The following is a 10,755-nucleotide window of genomic DNA, read 5'->3' as shown; positions in this document are numbered from 1 at the left end:
TATTTTTTTAAAAACTACTGGGGTTTCAATCCAGTATGCATTCTTATAGGTCCAACTACACTGTGTTGTCATGTGTCTTTGAACGGATAGGAGAGGAATGAAAGCATTTCCACATTCTGTGCATAGATATTTTCTCCAGAATAAGTTCTTTCATGTCCTCAAATGTTACTGGAGCAGAAGGCCTTACCACATTTTTACATTTATAAGGCATTTCTCCAGTGTGAGTCCTTCAATGTTTTCAAAAAATATGAAAAAACTGAAAGCTTTACAACATTTTTAACAGTCGTCGGGTTTTTCTTCCATGTGAGTACTTTCATGTTCTTGAAAGCAACTGGGAAAATTGAATTCTTCACCACTTTATTTACATTAAAAGGGTTTCTCTTCAGTATGACTCCTTACATGTTTCCAAACATTACTAGAAAATTTGAAGCTGTTACCACATTTTTTTACATTTATACATTTTTTTCTCCAATACGAATATTTTTTATGTATTCAAAGAAAACTAGAACATCTAAGGCTTTACCAAATGTCTTACAGTCATAGAATTTCTTTCCAGTACGAGTATTTTTGTGTTTTCTAAGGAAAAAGAAACATTCGAAGGCTTTACCACATCTCTTACATTTATAGGGTTTTTCTCCAATGTGAATTCTTTCATTTATTTGAAAGGAACTGGAAAATCTGAAGGCTTTACCACATTTCTTACATTCAGAGTGTTTTTCTCTACCATAAGCTCTTTCATGTATTCAAATGCAACTGAAATATCCGAATATTTTACCACATTTTTTACATTCATAAAGTTATTTTCCAGTGTGAGTCCCTTCGTGTATTTGAGGAGAACTAGAACGTCCAGTGTCTTCACCACATTTATTAGAATAAATATATGATTTTTTGCCAGTGTGAATTCTTTCAAGTATTCAAAGGGAATTGGGAAATTTAAATGCTTCCTTACATTCCTTACATGCATAGGATTTCTCTCCACTATGACTTCTTCCATGTCTTAAAAGGGAACTGGAAAAACTGAAGCATTTACCTATTTTTTACATTCATATGGTTTTTTTCCAGTGTATGTCTTTTCATGTATTCAATAACCACTGGAAAAAACTGAATTCTTCAGCACATTTCTTACATTTGTAGGGTTTCTGTCCAGTATGAGTTCTTGCATGTATTCGAAGGAAACTGGAATTACTGAAGCCTTTCTTGCAGTTTTTACATTCATGGGGTTTCTTGCCAGTATGATTTATTTTGTGTATTTGAAGGTAGCTAGAACAGTAAAGCTTTTACCACATTTTTTACATTCATAAGGCTTTTCTCTAGTGTAAGTCATTTCATATATTCAAAGACAACTGGGAAATTTTAATGCTTTCCTACAACCTTTGAATTTATAAGGTACCCCGCCAATGTAAATTATTTTATATATAGAAAATAAACAGAATAAAGCAAAGGCTTGCCCACATACCACACATTTATAAGGTCCATTTCCAGTGTCTGTTACTGTCACCAAAGGAGAGGGTCTGGGGTATGTCAAACCACTGACCTTTTGACCCTGTCCCCTACCAGGTTCTTGACTCCACCACAGGAAATAATTCAAGAGCAGAATCAGAGTAGAAAATGAAAGAAAGTTTAACAGAAAGAGTAAAGAGTACACACTTCACAGGCAAAGTGCAGGCTGACTCAAGAGTGAGTAGGTGCCTTGTTTTTCCCTGGCTTCTACCTTTAATCATTGGCTACCTAACATTTCATTGCTGTCTCTGAATATTTAACTAAGGTGGTGTTCCCAGGTTATGTAACACTTATGTAACTCCTTGTCTGCACATGCTCTACCATGGACACTGATCAATTAAATTTGATCAATGCCTTTTGCTGTCTCAATCTCCCCATGGGTGCTACAAATAGGTGCAACATGCAACAGTAACTCAGGGCCCAGAGGAAGGGCCTGAGACTTTGGTGAGTGGTTTTAGACTCAGTGGAGTGGCCTGAGATCCAGACTCTGGGAAACTGAGCATCTCCTATCTCATTACCATGTGCCTTTGAACATTTGTGACAGAAACAAAGGTTTTCCTACATTGTTTACATTTATATGCCTTCTCTCCATATTTCTCACATTTATATTGTTTTTGCCCAGTGTAGGAAATGATACACATACGAGGGGATGAATGACATATGAAGATTTTCCCACACATACTGCATTCACATGGTTTTACTCCAGTAGAAATTTTCTTCAGATTAGAATTTGGAATCTGGCTGAAGGATTCTCCACACTGACAACCTTCTTTCCTTTCACAGAGTCTCTCTACCATGTAACTTCTTAGATTTCTCTCATGATTTCTGTACTGATCTTCATTGTCCTGGTCTTCCCATTTGTTTCTTGTAGAAGCCAGGTTTCTGAAGGTTTTCCACATCACATCTCTGTAGAGTTTCTTTTGGGAAGGATCTAGCAAAGGCCCCTTCTGAGTGAAGTTCACAGGCACATCCTCAAATGCCATCGAGTCCATTTCCCAGCTTCTGGGGTATCCCAACATCCTCCCTGAGGATCTCCCAATACCTGTGGGTCACAGGGAAACAGAGACTGCAGCAGTCACCTAGGACTCCTAGAGCAGAGGACATGGAGCTATTGGAAATATACATCTTTAATGGATCAAAAGTCTACTTGACACTCAAATTATTTTCCTAGCTGAAGTCAAATGTATTGGTCTGAATATATCATTCCCACATCAGTTTGGGTCATAAAAGGTTCTATGTATCCATTGGCTTGTCAGGAAGCCTGTGAATGCTTACAGTGGAGGTAGCAAAGCTTTCTTTTGATTCTCCTGGTGGGTGGGGCTCTCACAGAGACACCAGGAGAACATGTGGGAGACACACCATATTCAGAGAAGAGGGCTGTCCTACAAAGCCAGCCACCTGGATTTCTTTTCAGGCAATTGCATCCCTTTTAAGCCTTAGCATCCTCAATGTACAGTGGGAAAAAGAAAGACAGAATCAAGGTTTCCAAGAGTAACCACTGAGAAACTAAATGAGAGAGTTTTGCACACTACATCAGTGGTTCTCAGACTCAGACAAGCATTCAAATTCCCTGGAGGGCTTGTTAAAATGAATCTCTGTGATCTACCCCCAGAGTATGATTCCACGGGTCTAGAGTAGAGCCTGAATTTGCATTTCTAAAAAGTTCCCACGTGATGCTGTTGCTGCTGGTCCTCAAACCACACTTTGAGAACTGCAGCTTTAAAGTATAGGTGATTATAAAGAATACTTGTTGAATCAAAGAAGGCCACAGGGTTGTGATAGCGCTGATGACTTTTAATTCTCTCTCTCTCTATCACTAACTTCTCAGACCTCTGATTATTATAGACTTTTATTTTTTCCTAATAAAGTTGTCAATGCAAGCTCTGACTGCAGTGACCATGGTCCCCAAGCAGCCTTAGTTTCATGAGCAGACAAGGGACACGACCAGTTATCCTTTGCCTGCAGCTTGCCCTGTTCTGGCCTTCAGAAGTCACACAAAAGCCTTTGGGAAATATCTCTACTTGATGCCTTAGGTCCAGAAGCCAGTAGAATAAAAAGCATGATCTTGCATATCCTAAACCTGAGTGGACATCTTGTCTCTGACATGGAGAGGATGTATGTCATCAGGGGACTTCCACCCTTCTGAACCTCAGTTCTGTTATCTGTAAAATGGAAATATAGCAGCTGTAGACCTCATGATGTTATCATGGTGAGTAGGAGCCCAAGCATAGTTCTGAAATGTAGAAAATGTTATAAAATTCTTATTTCCTTTTTTTCTCTCTCTCCCCCACTTCCTTTTCTGTCTCTTAGTAAAGATATCTATGAGATGAACGTCATAAACCTTCTCCCCAGAAATAAGTAGAAACACACCAATGCTATACAGAATTGAAGGGGTTTTCTATCTCCTGGCATTCTTCCATGAATTCCAGAAGATAAATCTCTGCTCTCTTCCCCTCCTCACCTCTCCTTCTGACCCTCCTACCCTTTGCCTCTCTAACTTCCTCCTGCACTGGTCTTTAATCAGTTCCTCTAATGTGTGGTGCTCTGGAAAGGGACATTTGATAAGGGCCTTGATGAATAGGATTTTGCTAGGGGAACCTAAAGTAGTAAACAAACAATATGTAAAGAAACAAAGGTGAGCAAGTACCTGTAGAAATAGAAAATGGAAAAACAATAAGTGGTGGCAGGAAATGAGGGCGCCTGAGACAGAGAGGTGGGGAATGAAGCCAGACATGTATAATGGGGTGAGATTGTCAAGGGCCCTAAATTACACTTCCCTGTCTAAAGCCCACAAGTGCCTTCTAGGGAAGGTCAGTGAAGATCAGTAAACAAAATAGGACTCAATTAAAACAGAAAGAAGTGGTAAGAACAAAATAGGGCTAGTAAATGCAGTACAAATATACTCAGTTTTAAAATTAAATATCACAAACAATTTTTTAAAAATTAAATTTGGCCCATGGATAGTGGGATGTCTTAGCTCAGGATCCTAGATGTACAGCCTGAGATGAGGAGTCATATGCAAGTGGCTTATTAAGAAGTTCTCCCAGGAGAAGCCAGCATGGGAATGGGGGAAGTGGGACGGGGTGTGATTCCAGGCAGAGCCCATGCAAGGAAGCTCCAGGCTGTTCCTGCAGCAGAGTTGTAGAGTGGAAGTGATGTTTCAGAGTTGTCCTGCCCTGAGGCAAGGGGGCTGTGCTTTCATAAGCCCACACCCACAATCTTTTGCCACTGGTTAAAACCCATAGGTACATTGTGCTTCTTGTGCAAGTAGGTAAAGAGTTCTCAGTCTCCAACTGCAGGTAGCAAAAATACTCTCTTTGAATGTGTCAGTAGCTTGCTCTTTGTCATGGTTGAATATTATTCCAGTATTCCCACTGTATGAATATATGTATTTGTCCCTTTTTCTTTGATGGACACGTGGTTGTTTACAGTTTTGGCTAACATGAATAAAGATGCTGTGGAGCATGCTTGTTCAAGTCTCTTTAAGGACACACGCATGAAACTGCCAGTATCCAAGGGTTAGTACTATTTTACATACTCCCCAGTGACATATCAGACTTCCATTTGCTTCACATTCTATCCAACACCTGGTGTTATCAGACTTCTTAGTCTTAGTCATTCCCTCGGGTATGATGTGTTACCTCACAGGGGTTTTAATTTTGCATTTTAATTGAATTGAGTGTAATGTAACTTTAATTTAATTTTGCATTTCTCTGATGATGAATGATGTTGAATATCTACTCATGTCCTTATTGTCCATTTGTATATCTTCTCTTTGAAGTGCCTATTCAAATATTTTGCTCATTTTTAATTGGATTAATGTTTTATTATTGATTTATAGAAGTTCTTTATATATTCTGTAACAAAATTCTTTGTCAGGCAAACACATTCTAAATATCTTCTCATGTCTATAACTTACCTTTTCATATTATTAATGGTGTCTGTTGAACAGAGGTTTAAATTTTTTATTATGTCCAATTTTCTTTTACAATTGTTTTATTTTATTTTAGTGCTATATGTGTATTGTTTATAAAATTTTGCCTATTTCAAGGTTACGAAGATGTTCTCCTATATTCTCTTCCTGAAGATTGCTTGCTGTTCTTTCTTTTTTTCTCTTTCTTTCTTCATCTCTCTCTCTTCTTTCCTTCTTTCCTTCCTTCCTTAACTTCCTGGCTATGACCTCTAGACAGGATTGAACAGAAAATGTAATAATGGGAATTTACATCTCGATCCTGAGTTTAATGGAAAATTTTCTAACATTTCACCATTTATAGGTTCTTTTCGTCATGTTAAAGGAATTCCCTTTAATTCCTACTTTTCTAAAAGTTCGTTTTTTAAAAAAATCATAAAAGGGAACTAAACTTCATTTAATTTTTCTGTATCTCTTGAAAGAATTATATAATTTTTCTTTTTGAACCATTTAGTGTTGTGAATTAATTTCAATTTTCTAGTACTTAACAATTGTTTTATTCTTCAATAAGTTCTATTTGGTCATAACAGTCTTGAATTCATTTTGCTAGCATGTTATGTACGATCTTTACATCTATGTTCTTAAGCAAGATTGGTCTACAATTTCCTATTTAATTGAATTGCTGGAAACAGAAATGCTTGCATCTTTAAAGTCATTACAAGTATGAAATAAAATGTTCATAGAATCAGGTGTCCTTTGACTGACCTTCTACTATTTTGATGGCTAGACTGCATCTCATAGTAGAATGCTTCAACACAAAGAGAGAACCCAATGCAAAATTGAGTTGATAATAATATATCAATACTGGTTTGTAATTGTAACAAATGTACCATGCTAATGCAAGAGGTTAATAATAGGAGAAACCGTGTGTGTGGCGGGGGGGACTTGGGGGTATGGGAACTAGCTGTACTTTTTACTCAATTTCTCCGTAAACCTAAAACTTCTATAAAAATAATGTCAATTAATTATAAAAAAAATCCCAGAGAGTAGAAAGGTGGTTACCAGAGGCTGAGGGTGGGGTGGGGAGGGAAAAAGGGAAGATATTGTAATTGAAGGGTACAAAGTTTCAGTCACTTGAGGGAATAAGTTTTAGTGATCTATTGTACTGCATGAAGACCGAAGCTAATAATAATGTATTGTATGTTTCAAAATTGCTAAAATAGGTTTTTAACATTCTCACCACAAAAAAAATCATTCGTTGGTGAAATGATGGATATGTTAATTAGCTCAATTGATTCTTTCTATGAAGTATACATAGCTCAAAACATCACATTGTACCCCATAAATATACACAAGTATTATTTGTCAATTAAAAATAAATGAATAAAATTAAAAAATGTTTGATGGCTAGAAATGGAATCTGATTTGAATTTGAAAATTAGTACCATCATTTTTTGTTTTCCTTTGTTGCTGTTGATCTAACTATGGAATTTCCCTTTCCAACAGCTTCAGGAAAATGTGGTACAGATCCTGAGCATGGCTTGGGGGCCACCGAAACACTCATCCACATCTAATCTGGCTTCCACAACATGGTGGCAGGCAAGGAGGTATTCTACTGTAGAAGCCCGGAACCTGAAGAGTACAGAATCCAGTCTAGCTTTGAGACTGACATGCCTATATTATATTGTCTGCTTTAATTCCCTAGGTGTCAAGCTCATTTTCTAACAGCCTGGTCTCAGCTGTGCTTTAGAGGATTTTTATTTTACTCATTTTTAATTTTTTTTTTTTTTTTTTTTTTGGGGCTGGCTGGTACAGGGATCAAACACTGGATTTCGGGGTTATCAGTACTGCACAATAACTAACTGAGCTAACTAGCCAGCCCCACTTTAGGGGATTAAGAGAGAGTCTACTCCTTGGGCTCAGCAGATGCGCAGAGCAGCAGCATGGAGAAGCATTGATGGTCTGTGCAACAGGTGATCTGGGAGGAGAGAGCAGCTGTGCAGAGGGTGGGGAGGCCAGGAACAAGCACAGAGATTGAGATGTGTCAGCTGGCCCAGGGCAGCAGAAAACAGTGGTGTGCTCATTAGGCCTCTGATAGAAAATCCAATTCAAGACAATTAAGCAAAAATGGAACTTATTATCTCACATCGTTGAAAACTCCATGGACAATATGCAGGTCCAGCAACATTACTGGGGGAGCCAGTGAAAAATAAAACAGTGGGGCCCTTTTGGAGAAGGGGAAGTCAATCCTCCTTTCCCATGAGCCCACTGTGAAAGGATAAACCCAAGGCATTGCACCCTCCACTCCGGGACACTTTTGGGTCCTGCTGAGTTGACCAACTGCTGAACACAGCTTGGAACTCTCAGCCTGGGATGGGGATGGCCAACACCTTGCTCTACTCTAAGATGTTACAGGACATGTGCCCAACCCAACCCTTCCCTTGACTGCATCCAGGACTCCACTGGGGGCTGAGGGTGATGGTGGACTGCATGCATTCCCTCCCTCCCTGTCGATGTTACCCAGTCCCTGGCTGGGTGGAGAAAAGCAGCTAGTGCAGAATGGCTACAGAGCACAGGGAACGGGAGGCCAGATGGGGCCCAAGATCCTAGGGAGCAGGGAGCAAGCAGGGAACAACTTGTCCCAGGGAGGCAGGGAGGTGGCAGGAGGCAGAACCACTAATGGGCCATAGCTCCAAGCTCCCGGTGCATGCTCCATTGTCCCACTGAACTTTACTTCCAAAACACAATGTTGAAGACAAAAGTATTAATAATCACAGGCCAGTGACTGCAGAGAATTAAACCCCTAGTGTAGGGCCTGTGTGATTACACTGACCCCACGCCCATGAAACTGTCCCTGGTAATGTGATGCAAAAGCTACATTCCCAGTAGCTCATTATCACTGGGGTTGTTCGCACTTCATCTCTCAGTTCTGCTCTGTTCCTTGTTGGATTAATTCTCACAAAATGCATGATGGCAGGATGGCTCCAGGACCTGAAGACTCACATCTTTACAGGTTCCTGTTCAGAAGGAAAGAGGACTGTTCGCCTACAAAAATGTGAAAATTTCCTGGGATTGTGTAGCATTGCATGCGCATTCTAAACCAATCACTGTGGCCAAGGATATTGCCTGGGCTGATCTTGTAGACCTGAGTTCATGCCTGACCTGGACATGAGATGGCGACAACTTCAACAACACCTCCTAGACTTTGGCTTTTGATGTGAGAGATGGGGGGATGGTATCAAAGGATACTTCAAAGCTGGGAATGCAGTCATTTGAATGTTACAATAGTTTTATTGCTAAAAATGTGAAATGAAGTCAACACATTATAAAAGTTTAGAAGACCAGTTGTAAAGAGGTGAGGACTTCCCCATGGTCCAAATAAAATCCTAAAATAATTAAAATCCTAAAATTCTAAAATAACTGAAGATGAGAAGAAACCACTGTGTTTGGGAGAGATAGTGTCTTGTGAGCTTCAAGATAAAGAATTTACAGATTGCAGAGGGAGGACATACCAGATTGAGATGGTGATAACGTGATAATGTGTGAGTGATAATGAACCATCACTACTTTTTTTGTTGAATTCCTGGGGGCGATTCCTGTATGAAAATAATCCCATCAGCATCATGGGCTTAATCCACCAAGGTCAGTGGTGTCTGTAGGTCTATCCATAGAAGCAAACTGAAAACATTTCACCACTGGGATGGTGAAGACAAAAATAAGGCCCAACCAAGCCAGCATGAATGATAGGCTGTAGGAATAATAGTGCTCTTTTGAGAATAGAGTTCTAGAAAACACGGAAACAAATTGTATTCCTTACATGTAGAAATGTACTGCCTGTGCACAGAAGTTTAGGTTTTTCTCAGAATGTTTTATTAAAGGTCTTCACATTCTAATACGCTCTGAAGGGGGTTATAGAGAAAAAAGAAGTGTTTAAGCACATTTCTTTTTAGGAAGCAATTCAATTGTTTGTGTTTCTTAGGAAACTTTGTTTACCTTTCTTTCTTTTTAATTGTTTTTCTTCTCTCTCTTTCTCTCTCCCTGTCCCTGTTTTTCTCCTTCTGTTTAGAGTGTGTTTTTCTTTCTTTCTTCTGCAGAGAATACACTTTAGGTTGAGCACGTGGCCTCTGGAGTAAGCCTATTTATTTTTGAAGTTTAGCCAGCGACTTGGTTAGGTGTGTGACTTTGTGCAATCAGCTAATAGCCACTAAAATCTTGGTTTCCTTATCTGTAATGTGGAAATTAGAAGGTCACTGCCTAGAATGGTTGTTTTGAGGACTAGAGTTTATTCATAAAATTCTTAGCACAGTGCCTCTCACAGGGGAACTGAATTCATGTGTATTACTGAGTATCCATTCACTCTCACTCTATTTCGAAAATTGTTTTGACCATTATCTTTCTGGATAAACCTTGTCTTTTGCTCTCAGCTTTGATTTATTGGAGTATCTCACTTTATGGCTGAGGGAGGAATCTAGGTGAGTCCAGAGTTAGGCCACTTCTTCTCACGTTATCTCCATGGCGTTAATGAGGCCCTCCCTATGGTTGACGGGAGATGAGAATTCAGATGGTTCTAGGAATAATGCTGTTTCGAGTGGGAGGAAAGAACTCAGACACACCTTGGTTCATCTGTGTGTAGTGCCATCTTCCTTATCTTTAAAATTGTTCAACAGTTACTGAACTGGCTTTAAGATCATAAAAACAGATGTTGGGATTATCTTCTATTAGGAACCTACTCTGTGGTAGAAAATATGTAGGACGTTTTTCTTTTCTTCCTTTTGATTTTTATGTCTTAATACATTTCCTCCACAACCCTATGAGTTGTATGTAATCCTATGAATAATGTAGAAATAGCTTCCTTTTCTAGGTAATAAATGGCCACTTGAAGGGATCCTCACCCAGGTTTACTGAGTCAAAAAGAGATCCCAGGAATTTGAGTCTTGGGGTGTCTGACTGCTGAGTCTCTGCTTTCTGTGCTTCAATTGTTATACTTGGTGTTGTTACAATTGCTGTTGTTATTGCTGTTATTGTAATTATTATAATATTTTGTCACCCCTGTTGTTGGAGGTGGTAATAATTCATTTTTGTACAACGAACCAGCACTACTTTTCTTCCTCAGGATTTTGATAGACATTTATTCAAGAAATTAAATGTTGCCATTCCAACTAGCTCAACTGACAAGAAAAATAAGCTGTCATGTCAATGTAAATAGCATAAAAAATCCAAAGTAGGGATGGGAGAAGCAGTTTTTAATTTACCAAATTATTATATAAAAGACTTACAATAATGTCTTTTTAAAAAATAAATGTGTAAAAAGAGCAAAGCATATTAGCCCAACATTTATCTTTCTC

General features: G+C 38.9%; 1 protein-coding gene across 1 annotated transcript; it reads right to left on the bottom strand.

The window, feature by feature from the left end:
• Positions 1-511: 511 nt before the first annotated feature.
• Positions 512-2,519, bottom strand: LOC103589100 (zinc finger protein 844-like). The gene is made up of 4 exons (XM_008570977.1): positions 2,303-2,519; positions 788-996; positions 692-698; positions 512-648 (listed from the first exon to the last, which is right to left on the bottom strand). Exons 1-4 carry the CDS (start codon positions 2,517-2,519, stop codon positions 512-514), a joined length of 570 nt encoding a protein of 189 aa, XP_008569199.1.
• Positions 2,520-10,755: the final 8,236 nt, after the last annotated feature.

This window comes from Galeopterus variegatus, unplaced genomic scaffold (genome assembly GCF_000696425.1).
Source record: "Galeopterus variegatus unplaced genomic scaffold, G_variegatus-3.0.2 Scaffold35, whole genome shotgun sequence".
In the NCBI taxonomy this organism is placed as follows: Eukaryota; Metazoa; Chordata; class Mammalia; order Dermoptera; family Cynocephalidae; genus Galeopterus; species Galeopterus variegatus.
This window is presented reverse-complemented; position numbering and strand designations above follow the sequence as displayed.